The 14,240-nt window shown below is 39.6% G+C and overlaps 1 protein-coding gene across 1 annotated transcript in view; it reads left to right on the top strand.

The window, feature by feature from the left end:
* Positions 1-14,240, top strand: part of DSCAM (DS cell adhesion molecule) — a 644,197-nt gene that overhangs the window by 570,147 nt on the left and 59,810 nt on the right. The window contains exons 22-25 of the mRNA XM_045002507.1: positions 7,079-7,196; positions 7,997-8,160; positions 12,152-12,250; positions 12,565-12,753. Of these exons, the coding sequence (XP_044858442.1) occupies positions 7,079-7,196; positions 7,997-8,160; positions 12,152-12,250; positions 12,565-12,753 (570 nt within the window). The remainder of the gene's footprint in view (positions 1-7,078; positions 7,197-7,996; positions 8,161-12,151; positions 12,251-12,564; positions 12,754-14,240) is intronic.

The raw sequence follows: 14,240 nt of genomic DNA, 5'->3' as shown, positions 1-14,240 counted from the left end.
GGCTGTAGTCCCCTATGATTAGCTGTGATTACTTCAGCAGGCCTGACTTATCTTCAGTGCCTGCAGTTCTGTTCCCTCCAGGAACAATGACATGGGACAGAGTGTTCATTGGTGAACGTGTGAGAAGCTCCCTTGGGGGAGAAAGGAGGAGCTCAAAGCTGTTTTATGCCAGTTCAGGATTGGTGAAATTACAATCTATGAAAGCAAAAGTCACACTAATACAATGTCATGTCCTCTAATATAAGGCTAGTAGGCAGTTTGCAGGAATGCAGGGTGTTTTGACAACACAGTAAAATAATGTGAGACTTGCAAATAAGCTGTTGATAGCTTGGGCAAAACAAGCTGTCTCAGTTCACTTGTGAGGATCAAAGTATTTTATACTCATATATGCCTGCTATAATTTCTAAACTAGTCATTGTTTTCTAAGGAATTTGGGAATTTTGTTTGTTTCTAGGTTAGTTTGTTTGTATTTTTGTTAGAATAATCTCAGAAGATTATTAGAAGTTAAATTATGCAGAAATGTTTGTGTTACGGATTTCCAAGCTGCTTTACTATCTACTTTACAAGCAAATAACATTAAAAGAGTATCTAGTGTATGGAAAGTAGTGGGCCTTACCTTAGACCTTAGTTCCTCCTGTGCCGCTGACACATCGGGCAGTCCAGTATCTCCATTGATTATGATGCTAATTATGGTGGTACTTCCCAGGTGATATCAGCACATTCAGTATCCTCTGTCACTGTCTTCTGCCAGTTCTTCCTTGGCCTTCCTCGCTTTCTCTTTCCTCCTTCTGGTACTCAATTCAGTGCTTGCTTAGCACCTCTCCCTTCTGCTGTATGGTGTGCATGTCCCAACCATTTGATCCTTCTTTCTGTAATTATATTTGTTAACATGTCCTGCTCTGTGAGCTCCCTTCTCTTGCATTTGTTATTTTGTCTTTCTGTGAAATGTGTAAGTATCTTTCTTAGCCGTCTGTGATGGTGATGGGCAGCCATCTGTTTTCATTAGCCACTGTCATTGGTCAAGTCTCTCTGCTTTAATAGGGTGACCAATACAATCACATGGTATAATCTGATCTTTAGTTTGGTGTGGAGACTTCTGTTTGACCAGCTGTTGTGGTGTATTTTGTGGTAGATCCCTGCAAATCGGCAGATATCCACTTCAGATCTGTGGATCATTTTTGCAGATTGTGGCTCAGATGCAGATACAAATTTTGTATCTGTGCAGGGCTCTATTTTGTGGTACAGATGAAGTGAGCCGTTTTAAAATTTAAAATTTATAAATTACAAGAAAAGTAGCATCATCTTCTTTTATACTGTGAACATGTCCTGTAGGGTGACCAGATGTCCCAATAAAATCGGGACTGTCCCGATATTTAACCCTTTGTCCCGCATCCTGATCAATGTACGATCAGGACTCCATTTGTCCCGATATTCAGATAAGGAGGCAAGCGGGAGGGAGCACCCACAAGGAAAAATTGCAGCCAAGCTCCCCCCTCCTCCCCTCCTTCTCTCCCCTTCCCCCCAGCGTGCCGTGTCCCCGCTCCTCCCCCCACCCCCCAGCACTTCCCACCACCTAAAAGCTGTTTGGCGGCACTTAGCACTTTCCAGGAGGAGGGGGGAGGAGCAGGGACATGGTGCGCTCAGGGGAGGAGGTGGAGAAGAGGCAGGGCAGGGGTGGGGACTTGGGGGAAGGGGGTGGATGGGGTGGAGCGAGGGTGGATGCTTGGACGGGAAGAGGCAGGGCATGGGCGAGCACCCACCCGGCAGAGGAGAAGTCGGCACCGTAGGGGTGAGTGGCAGGCGAGGGGTGAAGAGGCGAGCGGTGGGTGGGGGACTAAGGAGGGATGCAGCAAGCCAGCAAGGGGCCTGCTGGATGAGGAAGGGCATGGTGGGGGGGAAGGCGAGCGGGGAGGGGGCAGGCTTGGGACAGAGTGAGGGTGGAACCTGGGAGGAGCGGGGGTGGACCGTAAGCAGGGCTGACAGCACCCCAATGTGTCCCGATATTTTAGTGTTGTGATCTGGTCACCCTAATGTCCTGTGAGCTGCATTCTGTCAGTTTGCAAGTGGTTTGTGTTCCTGTGAAGTTATGTTACTTCTGCGCACCCTAATGATGTAGAACACACAAAATGTTGAAAACCATTTCCTGTCATAACCACAACTGCAATGTCCGCAGGGACCTTACATCTTGTGAATAAGGGAGAAGTGGTGGATGTGGTATACCTAGACTTTAGTAAGGCATTTGATACGGTCTCGAATTATATTCTTATCAATAAACTAGGCAAATACAACTTAGATGGGGCTACTATAAGGTAGGTGTATAACTGACTGGATAACCATACTCAGAGAGTAGTTATTAATGGTTCCCAATCCTGCTGGAAAGGTATAGCAAGTGGGGTTCCGCAGGGGTCTGTTTGGGGACCGGCTCTGTTCAATATGTTCATCAACGACTTAGATGTTGGCATAGAAAGTACGCTTATTAAGTTTGCAGATGATACCAAACTGGGAGGGATTGCAACTGCTTTGGAGAATAAGGTCATAATACAAAATGATCTGGACAAATTGGAGAAATGGTCTGAGGTAAACAGGATGAAGTTTAATAAAGACAAATGCAAAGTGCTCCACTTAGGAAGGAACAATCAGTTTCACACATACAGAATGGGAAGAGACTGTCTAGGAAGGAGTACGGCAGAAAGGGATCTAGGGATTATAGTGGACCACAAGCTAAATATAAGTCAGCAGTGTGATGCTGTGGCAAAAAAAGCAAACATGATTCTGGGATGCGTTAACAGGTGTGTTGTGAGCAAGGCACGAGAAGTCATTCTTCCGCTCTACTCTGCACTGGTTAGGCCTCAACTGGAGTATTGTGTCCAGTTCTGGGCACCGCATTTCAAGAAAGATGAGGAGAAATTGGAGAGGGTCCAGAGAAAAGCAACAAGAATGATTAAAGGTCTTGAGAACATGACCTATGAAGGAAGGCTGAAAGAATTGTGTTTGTTTAGTTTGGAAAAGAGAAGGCTGAGAGGGGACATGATAGCAGTTTTCAGGAACCAAAAACGGTGTCATAAGGAGGAGAGAGAAAACGTGTTCACCTTAGCCTCTAAGGATAGAACAAGAAGCAATGGGCTTAAACTGCAGCAAGGGAGGTTTAGGTTGGACATTAGGAAAAAGTTCCTAACTGCCAGGGTGGTTAAACACTGGAATAAATTGCCTAGGGAGGTTGTGGAATATCCATCTCTGGAGATATTTAAGAGTACGTTAGATAAATGTCTATCAGGGATGGTCTTTGGTCCTGCCATGAGGGCAGGGGACTGTACTCGATGACCTCTCAAGGTCCCTTCCAGTCCTAGAATCTATGAATCTATGTAACCTAGGGAGTAATTAACTTTTGAAGTTACCTTCAGAAAGTAAGAAAACTACACAAGAAGGTTGGTAGGAACCTGGTGAGGCCTTTTACTGGAATTCTGCTCTATGAACAAATTTTTTTCTTCAAGTCAGGGATCTTGCAGTAGTCCAAAATAGTAGTAAAAAATAACAGAAAATTTCAGTCAGTATAAGAGAGCTTAAGTAGTCTCAGAAACATTTTGAAAATATCAAAATGAAATATTCTCTTGACACTTCTGAAATGAATATCTATTCCATGGGAAATTTTGCAATTTAATTTTTTGGTCTTTTTTGGAATGATTATTTTTTGTTTAAAATTTGGAATTTTCCGTGGAACAGGAGGAATTCTAGTTTCCTTCCATCTCTGCTCACAAGTGGATTGCAGCTTTTACTGATACTTCAAGGTATCTTTGGGTCTGTTTTGTAGATAAATTATAGTGACTGCATTAACTGCTATTTTCTTAGACAGAATGACTAACTTAAAAAAACACTCCAGTGGTAAAATCTTGGCTCCGCTGAAATCAGTGAGAGTTTGGCATTGACTTCAGTGGAAGCAGGATTTCACTCCAGGTGGTCAGTCTGTGGGTAGACTTTTGGGTTTTGTTTGTTTTAGTTAGCTTGTTTTTAACTATCCAGTTACCTTTTCCTACTGTGTGGTCTTGTCATGCTAGTGTTAGTCTTTCCCAAAACATATGCACCTGAAAATGGCACCGCAGAAAACAACACTGCACCATCACAAGTGACAACTGACTGACTTCATGCTATTCTGGTGATATCATTTACTCAAGACAGTGCTTCATTAGCCTTGATGGGATGGTGGTTTCAGAAGTACCTGCACATGTAGAGTAAGCAGGTATTTGTTGGTTGCTGTTTAGCATCAGCAAGTAATGGGCATTTTCAGTCTGGCTCTTTTTCTATCAGCAATATACTGTAGTCCTACTACCTAGGCTTCATTTCATCTGTTCGTCTCAATCGTTAGAACTGATTTTTGGTGTATATTTTAATTCATTTTTTTACCAGAGCAAATGTTCTAATAAGCTCAGGCTTCTACCATACATTAAGAGAATCTAGGCATCACAATCCAAAATGATTACCGGTACATAATATATGGCTTCATTTTCTCTTCATGAATCCCAGCAGTCCCACTGCAGCCCACAGAAGTAATTTTCTTTCACTCTTCAAGACCTGTTCTATGTATGATTTTACTTTAAATATTATTTGCAGAGGATAAGAACCCACTGAGATGAAACATCTCAGTTACATTTGATGCTGACTCTCATTTTCATGTTTGTCTAATTGGCACAAAAATGGATCATTAACTGTCAGTTCTGATCAACATGCATGCTTGAAGAATATCAGTATTAAAAATGCACTATGAAATGTAGTTTCATCCAATTTCAGCATGGTGCTTTTAGATGCAGATTTAAGGACTAAAAATGAATAATAATTACATTAAGGGTCATACCTGGGAAATTCATTATGTGAAAGCTAAAACATGACCTCACAGGGCCTATGTATTATGGAACAAAAATACTACAGTAACATTTTGCTGAAATCCTTAGGTACAGTATGTGTTAAAGATGGAGTTGCCATCTTAACTTTGAATTTATTAGCTTTTGTGGATTCAAGTTAGACTCCTATCCCCTCTGCACCCTCCGATTTATTTGCCTAACTCCCTAGTAATTGTGGTGAGACTATCCCTCCTAAAGTTAGCAAATTTCATATCGAAAAACAAAACAGCTTTGTGTTATGTAGCACAAAAGGGATCTATTAAAAATGACAAATCTATTTTCCAAGTTCCCACAGCTCAAAATACCAATCTGAGCTTTTCCAATTCAGAAGAAAATTAATCTTCCCCAGATACAATGTTTTAGTCTGTGCTTGTCATAGCATGCTGAAGAGAACACACGACTGACTTGTGTTGAACATCCTGCTGTTGCAGCCATAGACATTTAAAATTCATGGCTTAAGCAAGCATGTGCTAAAGTGGAATGAAATGAAGTTTCCTCTATGAGCCAATTTATAAAATATTTCCTTGATCCTGACAACCACACTTTTCATATTTTTAAAATTCATCCCATACAACATAAAGGTCTCATTTTCAAAGCAGACAGCTCGTTCTGAGTACACAAACAACAATTTTGTAGGCCCAAACTGGTGCAAGACCGAATTTAAAATTGTGTCTTGTATTGCTAAAATTATCTGTGGGCCATGCATTTGAGGACACATCTTGCACATCCACATGAATGTTTTCAGATGGGATACCTTGCTGACTTTAGCATGTGTGTGATCACATTTCCCATGATCTGTTCTTCTCTGGCGATTTCTAGTTGCCAAAATGGCCCATGGGTACCATTGCAACCTGAAGCAACTTAGATCAGACAAAGGGCTGTTTTAAGTTGCACCGGGGACTGGCTCCAGGGTCAGGGGCACATTAAGCCACATTTTCCCCTCCACTCTATATCTGAAGTGAATTATTGACAGAGAGTTCACGACTATGGACAATTTTGATGTAATGCTCATATCATTAGAGGAGATGAACCATCCATAGACTGACCTAATTGTCAAAATCTATCTGTCTGTCTATTGTAGGCATTTTTATAGCGTGCATCACTATAATATTCAATCACTGGCACTGTTTTTCCCCATTGAGCCAGTCTCAGCCAGAAAATACAGACCTAACTGAAAATCACACATCAGGTTATGAACCCTGGCAGTTCCACCAACAATCCCACTCTGGTACAGTAGGTATCTAGCCTAAACTGCTAACTCTCACCAGGCTGTGGATAGTGATGGTACCCATTGGAGTTCAAGATGACAATGTTTTATCTGGGGTAATAGTTTCCTTTTTTACATTAACATTACTTTGGATGGAAACATAGATAATGGGCAAGACTGCTTCAAAAGAGCCTATTGTATTCCATGAACTACGAGAAAATGAGAACGAAGAATCTTTCCACCCGTGCCACTTGCACAGAAGTAGAGCAGGTATTGGAACAAGCTCTGATCACAGGATTACCTTAGAAAGACTATGCAGTGGGGCATAGGACCATACAGACAAAGCCTAAGGTGGTTTGACACTTGTAAAAAATGAGTCTCGTTTATAGCAAGAGCAGGGAATAAAACAATGTTGACTTTTGAAATATCTGGGCCATTGAAGACATAGATTAGTCATAAAAGAGATTATCAAAACAACTATTGATCAATTCAGAATGTTTTCAACTTTCACTTCACTGAGGTGAATAAGATTTTGTGTTTGCTTGTCAAAATGAAACTAGGAGATATCATAGGATGCTGGTATGCTGTTCTTCAGTAACTAGAATCTTTAAGATTCTGACGTGTTGTAGATACGACTACCAGAAAATGTGGACTAGAAGATAATTCAAAGAGGGGAATCCCTTTGATATAACATTTCATCTTAGCTCCCACCAATAAATATACAAAAGATTAAGTTTTCATAAAGTAATAGGAAAGGAAAGAGGGCTCAGGGATTAAAAGCTTTGGGGATTTATTCTACTTCAAGGCTCTTCCATCCCCAGTCTTCTTTCCTCCAGATATTAAAAATACATTATTTGTGTTCAAATAAATAGCTGATAATGTGGGTAAAAATAATTAATTTTGCATTTGTGTGTTTTTACTCTAAAGAATATATGAAAAAGAGCTCCTCTGTTTCAGTCTTCCTCTTCTTATTGTTCAGCTCCAGCCAGAATTCTGACATTCAGTGGCACAGTAACGACCCCTTGGATGAAGGATATTGTCCTTCCTTGCAAGGCCGTTGGGGACCCATCTCCTACAGTCAAATGGATGAAGGATAGGTAACCAGCAACTATATGTGTAGCTTGAAAAAGGGGCTTTAGCTTTAAATCATGGGCAAGATTGGGCATGACACTGCATGAGTGTGTCAAGAGGAATATACCCTTGCTTCACTGTGTAGAGACTGATTACAGCTTCAGAAGGAAAGTTCAGAATGTCCAACTGACTAAAACTTGTTGACTTTAAGGGTTAGAAGGTACTGAAAATACAGGGGGGGAGGAGATAAATATTAAATACTTTAAATATAGTTTTAATTGCTATTTATATATCAGGCTTGGGGAATATAACTGTAGTGTCAGTGATCATTGTGTTGCTAATGTGAATCAAAATCCATGGTAAATGCTAATTGTAGTAATTTTCTAAAAAGAAAACATTCATGAGTATAGTACACAACACACATTTTGCTCTTTTCTAAACATACTGATCATGCATTGGAGAGCCCTGCTGTAACTGTATGGGCAATAATTTGATCCAAATATTGGATCAGCAGTGATACTTGGAAGCTATGAGAGAGAAATCCATGTCCCATACCAGTGATTATGATGCATTGTACAAGTCTGAGTTACATTATGCCCCGAGTTGGTTGTACTTTTTGAAGTGGTAGATAATTAAGGAGGAAGCCCTCTCCTTTATTATTCAAATCATAGCCAGGATTCCCACTTATCCAAATACTGACCATTGGCATTTTCCAGCGGCATGCTTCCAGTGCTGCTTTAACTAAAGAGGGTCCTGTTCTTTCTTTTGTTTGTTTTAATCCGATTGTAACTTCTTTAATGTATGCATTTTGTTTCCTGTGAGGTAGTAACGGGACACCCAGTCTAGTGATGATTGATGGGCGAAGAAGCATCTTTAGCAATGGCAGCTTTGTTATCCGTACTGTGAAAGCAGAGGATTCTGGATATTACAGCTGTGTGGCCAGTAACAACTGGGGATCTGATGAAATTATTTTGAATTTGCAGGTACAAGGTAAGCCAATTGGACCTTTTACATAATTGTTTTGATGGTCTTATCATGGCTGTTAGTTAATGTGTAAGAGTGTGTGTTATGTATATTTGTGTGTGTGTGCACGTGTGTTTGCATGTCTATGTATAAACAATATTTTTGCAAATTTAAATAATCAAAAATGAGACATGAGAACTCATAAGAAAGGTTCTCCCAGTAACGGTGACTTGGCTGCTTCGCAGTTTATCATCCTGTCTATTTTATGGTATACATTTTGCAAGCTGAAAATGAATATGATAAAGTCATTGACTTCAGTGGGACTGTTCATTCACTTAAAGTTAAGCATGTGGATAAGCATTTGCAGAATCAGGTCCACAGTGTTCACTTTCAATTGGTTTTGAGTTCTATATAAGGAAAATAACATCTTATGCTCTTACTGTTATTATGTATATATAAATATATCATTTTAAAGTTGCAAAATTTAACAATAGCTGAAGGAATTTTGTTTAAAATGTCCAAATCAAATTTTCCTGGACTGAGACCTAGCATGGAAAACTTCAGCATGAAAGGAGAAATGTACAGAAAGCTATGGTGACTATAAGAGTGGGTATTAATATTTCCCCCTACTATAATCTTAGTTAGCAGGTATTACCAGGTACCTGCTATAATATTTTTTAAATGTATACAGTCACCCAACATGGTATTGCTAGGTGCACAAACAATGTGAAAATATTTATAACACTAATATCAACAAAAGCACACAATGTTCATGTGCGCACACACACAAAGATCCCTCAACTCACAAGACTCTCCTCCTCTTTCCCCCTCAGTGCAAAGCTTGAGCAAATAACCCTTGCAATGTGCCTTAACTGTCAAAACTTATCAGACATGGGAAATATATTACTGAACTGAGCACATGGAACGCTCTTTGAAAAACACTGTGTTCCCAGTCCTCAGATATACAGTCCTAAAAATTGTCAGCTCAAGCAGCTCAGCAATTTAGAACACAAAGAGAGAGGTGGTCTCTAAGGCAGTGTAGGTATTTCTATGTATCCCTATCTATTAAGCCTTGAAACAAATATCAGTGAGTGCATTAACTCACCTAAAATCCAACAAAGAAGCAGGAATGCTTTTTTGTAATGTCTGAAACATGATCACAATAGGGAAATGGGACAGAAATAATGTTAAGTTGAATCCTTGTTTCTTGTACTCTAATACATACTTTCATAATTGTATATTCTCAAAGTTATTAAACTGCAATAACTAAAAGCAAATCACTATAAATTCTTTGGAATAAAGGGAGACTGGCATCTAATATGTTGGATCTTAAGTGGAGAAGGTGAGAACTGTAATGAAAAATGTTATGTTCAATCTTTTAGGGTGTAATATGTTCAGTAACTCTCAGTGGAAAGTACCAAAGCAAAAGGAATAAGGGAGAAATGATACAGTACATCTGATGTAACTAATCTTCCCTGGAGTATAGAGTTTATTTTTTCTCCAGCACTCACACTGTACTTAGCAAGTTAAGTAACTAAGATCAGCCCCCCTATAAACGAGGTGAAATTGGTGGTCTTGCTTCACATCAGCACTGATCAAATTGCTGTCCTGTGACTTGAATGGGAATTTCAGCAGGAAATTACTCAAGCTGCTTTGCTCTGCGGAACACAAAGAGTCCATAAATCCAGCTGTATTTACAACTGCTTTGTGTCACTCGAATAGCGCTTAGTTGCTGAAGCATGCTAGTGAATCTGGCCTATAGGATGAAATTCTGGCTTCATTGAAGTCGATGGGAGTTTTGCCATTGATTTCAGTAGAGTCTGGATTTCACCCATAGTGTTCAATTTCACATGCTTCAGCCTCCAGTTTCTTTCTCACTTCTTCTATCTATGGTGAAAAAAGAGATGATGCCTATATTAAGATTCTGCTCCCTCCAAGCATTTTTGGGCAGGATGTCTCTGACAGAGCTGAGTGAGAAACAGTTTTCCAATCCTGGGAATATTTTCAAGAGTGTGAAAATATTTTCTTATTCTGAATCAGGACTAAATTTTCACAAACCAAAATAATAATAATAATAATAATAATAACAATAACAATAACAATAACAATAATAATTAATTCAGTTCAGGATAAGTGAAACATTTCATTCTGATCATTTCAAAATGTTTGATTTTGGCATTTTTTTCTTCGTGCTCTTTTTCACTCTAGTTGGCTTAGGTTTCTAAACAAAAAGTCATTTCAAACTGGACAAACTGAATTTTTCATTTTGAAAACATTGAAACAAAAGATTTTGACAGTTTCAAAAATTTTCTCAAAAAAAATGTCACTCCAGGAGATTCATTAAACTTACCTGTTTCTCAGACAGTTTTACTTTTGATGTATTGGCATTTTTTAATGAAAAAAAAATCATAAAAAAAGTTCCTGATCAGCTCTAGTTTCCAATCCTAGAGATTTCAGAGGTGTTTCTTACAGTATGGACTACATCATAGAATTCTTAGGAAGAACATGTAGATGTGTAAACGTTAGGGACAGGATTCCCTCAGAAAAGGGCAAATGTCAGAAAGATTTTTATCCAGTCATCAGTACCTGAAAGTATGGATGGATAAGCCTGGTTGGGTAGAGAGAGAACAAATCCAAACTTTCAGACAAAACCTCGACTTGAACTGAACCTGTGTTGTGATTGTAAAGTGTACATAACTTTTTAAAAAATATTAATTTATAATAATCTTGAACCTCTACCTCTCTTGATTCAAACTAGGAGCAGAAGGGGACGTGAAGTGACTAAATACCCCACAAATTTTCCTTGCCATATTTCTGGCCTAACTCTAACCAGGCAATCCCAGAAATCATATGAGAGCTTTTTCTCATCAAATTTCTAGTTCAGAATTGTGAATCCAAGTGATTCAGATAAAGTTTAGATAAATATTCAGACCCTAGGCCTCTGATCCAAACTGAATCAACTCTTTGGAATTTCACTTACCACTACTTGTTAATTTTTTAACAAACGGCATCAGCCTGGCAAATGTTCATCTTCAAGGAGTCCACAGCATGCACTGCATTTTTAGTCTCCGCATTCAGGAATTCTCAGTTGGCATAATAAGACTAGATAAATAATTCAGTTGGAAATCAAAGCCATGTATGAGTCTGCCAAAATGAACCAGAATATTGCAAGATGAGCTCATGTGTTGGAATCATGATATTTTGTCACAGTGAAAAAGAGGGAGGGATGGTCACTTTCCCACAATCAGCCCCAGATGCCCTCTGCTCTGGGAATCCATCCTCTATGCCCAGGCAAACTCTTGGGTCTGATAGACTCTGTGCACAGCAACAGAACCAAAACTTCTCCAGGTTCACCCACCTCTTGTTGGTAGTGCTGCATCTCCTCCATGTGGATGGGCATCGTGAATGGAAGAGAAACATCTGGAGGAGCTGTGGCTTTGCAAAAGCTGCTTTTGCAAAGAGGAATCTGGATTTCCTCATGGCAGAGATACTCCATTCCTGTGCCATTTAACGCACACAGCTAAATTTTCAACACATGGAGCTGAACAAAAAATGTGTATGTAACCACTTTTGCATATGTGATTACCACTATTTGGTGCAAATGCATCCCTGTGTGTGCCATTTATTTGCAAACCGGCCTCAATTTCCATCAGCTAAACTTGCAGCCATTGCGCTTAAAACAGGCGTGAAAATTAATAGAAAGTTAATTATGAGAGGCCAAGTGTATTCCTGGTCATTTGGAAGGAGATCTTGCAGGACAGCAGTGCTGAGAAATACAGATGTTCAGAGAAAAAGTGGGGAAAAATGAAAGATAAAATTGTATAGAAATTTAAATATAAAAAATGAGAGCTTGTCTGCTTGCTCCTAACTGAGGATGTCAACTATACAGACACTTTGACAGAAATAATTTGCATTTTTGCCACACAAAACAGTTATTTGATAAATGACTGTTAGAATGGTTTAAAGCTATGCATAATCATTTAAATCTATTTTCTATTTTTAACTCCTTCCCATCCAGTGCCACCAGACCAGCCAAGACTTACTGTGTCCAAAACCACATCTTCTTCTATCACTCTTTCCTGGATACCTGGAGACAATGGTGGTAGTTCTATCCGAGGTAATAGAATTCAGGTTAACTGCAACTTCCTAAATTATCATCTCTTTAGAGGCCTGGCATATAATAATGATTAGGGCTCCGTGTCTGTCACGGAGGTCGTGGAAGTCACATATGCAAGTCATATGTATATTTATATTACACAGAATCTATTGGAATTAATCCAGTAAGAAGAGAGTTCAATATCTTTCTGTGCTAAAGGGTTTCCTAATATATAAAATCCTCATAATATCTTGTCACATTCAGCAGAATTTGTGATTTGTATCTTCTAAAGAAGTTAGGTAGCTGGTTTATCATTGTCTTTGCTTTTCTTGCAGGTTATATACTGCAGTACTCTGAAGATAATAGTGAGCAATGGGGTAGTTTTCCCATTAGCCCTAGTGAACGGTCCTACCGTTTAGAGACCTTGAAATGTGGTACCTGGTACAAGTTCACACTAACTGCTCAGAATGGAGTGGGACCAGGACGCATCAGTGAGATCATAGAGGCCAAAACACTTGGAAAAGGTACTGAATTGCTGTCATGTTTACTCAGACAGTTAATGAGTGTGAGCTCTCCCATCCTGCTATAGAAGTAATTCTGTTGTTATGGTTAGAAAGAGAAGCACAGATGTTCCAATTTTAGTTGCTTTGAGTATTTTGTTATTGCTTTTGAAAACATTGTTTGCATTGTTGTTGTAATCATGTTGGTCCCTGGGCATGAGAGAGACAAGATGGATCAGGGGTCCCCAATGAGGTGCCCGCGGGCATCATGGCGCCCGCGGGGGCATCTAAATGCGCCCACGTCCTGGCCGGCGGTGGAGCATCCGCCAAAATGCCGCCGAATTTCTGTGGCGTTTCGGCAGCGACGCCTCTCAATGATGTCACTTGTCGGTGGCAAGTGGCGTCATCGAGAGGCGTTGCCGCCGAAACGCCGCAGAAATTCGGTGGCGACGCCTCTCAATGACGTCACTTGCCACCCACAAGTGACGTCATCGAGAGGCGTCACCGCCGAAACGCCCATTAGGTGGCGACGCCTCTTGATGACGCCACTTGCCGCCAACAAGAGACGTCATCGAGAGGCATTGCCGCTGTAACGCCGCAGAAATTCGGCAGCATTTCTGTTGGTGGAAGGTACAAGCTTTCAAAGTCTGGGAAAGGAAGCAGATTTTCTGAACTAAATACAAGTTGGGATAGATTGTTAAGCAGAAGGGGTCAATTACCTCAGCTACCTTGTCTCTTTGAAAACATTTTCAGCTACGTCTTTATCATGGCAGACTAGGTTAGGTGTACAAGCCCTTATGTGCACCTTTCTTGATTTAACTGGTCCCAAAATGATTTGGTAAATTTTACCTCTGAATCTGAAGTTTTTAGCATAGCTGTCCTTTTTTGTTAATTTAAAGATGTACAGTCTGTTCCCTCTACCATTAATGGGACTTGCCCATATGCTTCAAAATAGAGCTATTCAGAAAACAGAATTTCTGTAGCATGGGAAATTCTAGTATTTTTGACATTTGTTTTGATCTTGAAATGGGATGAAAAGTCAAAATATCAGCTGCTTTTCAGGAATGAAAAGTTTAGATTCAGAAACTTCAAAACAAAACATTTGGACATTTTTTAACAAAACAGTGTTTCATTTCAAAATGCCAACATTTTGATGCTTTTGCTTTGAGTTTTCCCATCACAAAAACAGAAAATTATATCAAAATTAACATTTTACCACAAAATCTTTTGATTTTGACAAAACCCCTTATACCCAAAATTTACGCCTGAAAATTTTTGATCAGTTTTACTTCAAAGGAAGAATATAGCTCTAAAGGGCAATTCACTAATGTAGAATTTTTTTCCAAGTTTACCTGCCTTTCTATGACACTTTCACTTAGTTTTCTATATATCTGGTTTTTGTTTGGGCAGCAGTAAATAACATTCTGAAATTTTCAAACTGACTTGTGCAAAAGTGCAAACTGACTTGTGCAAGTCCAGTCCACACAGAAGTGCATGCACACTATTTCTGG

Source organism: Mauremys mutica, chromosome 1 (assembly GCF_020497125.1).
Source record: "Mauremys mutica isolate MM-2020 ecotype Southern chromosome 1, ASM2049712v1, whole genome shotgun sequence".
NCBI lineage: Eukaryota > Metazoa > Chordata > Testudines > Geoemydidae > Mauremys > Mauremys mutica.
Note: the sequence above shows the minus strand (reverse complement) of the source record. Positions and strands in the feature narration are given on the sequence as shown.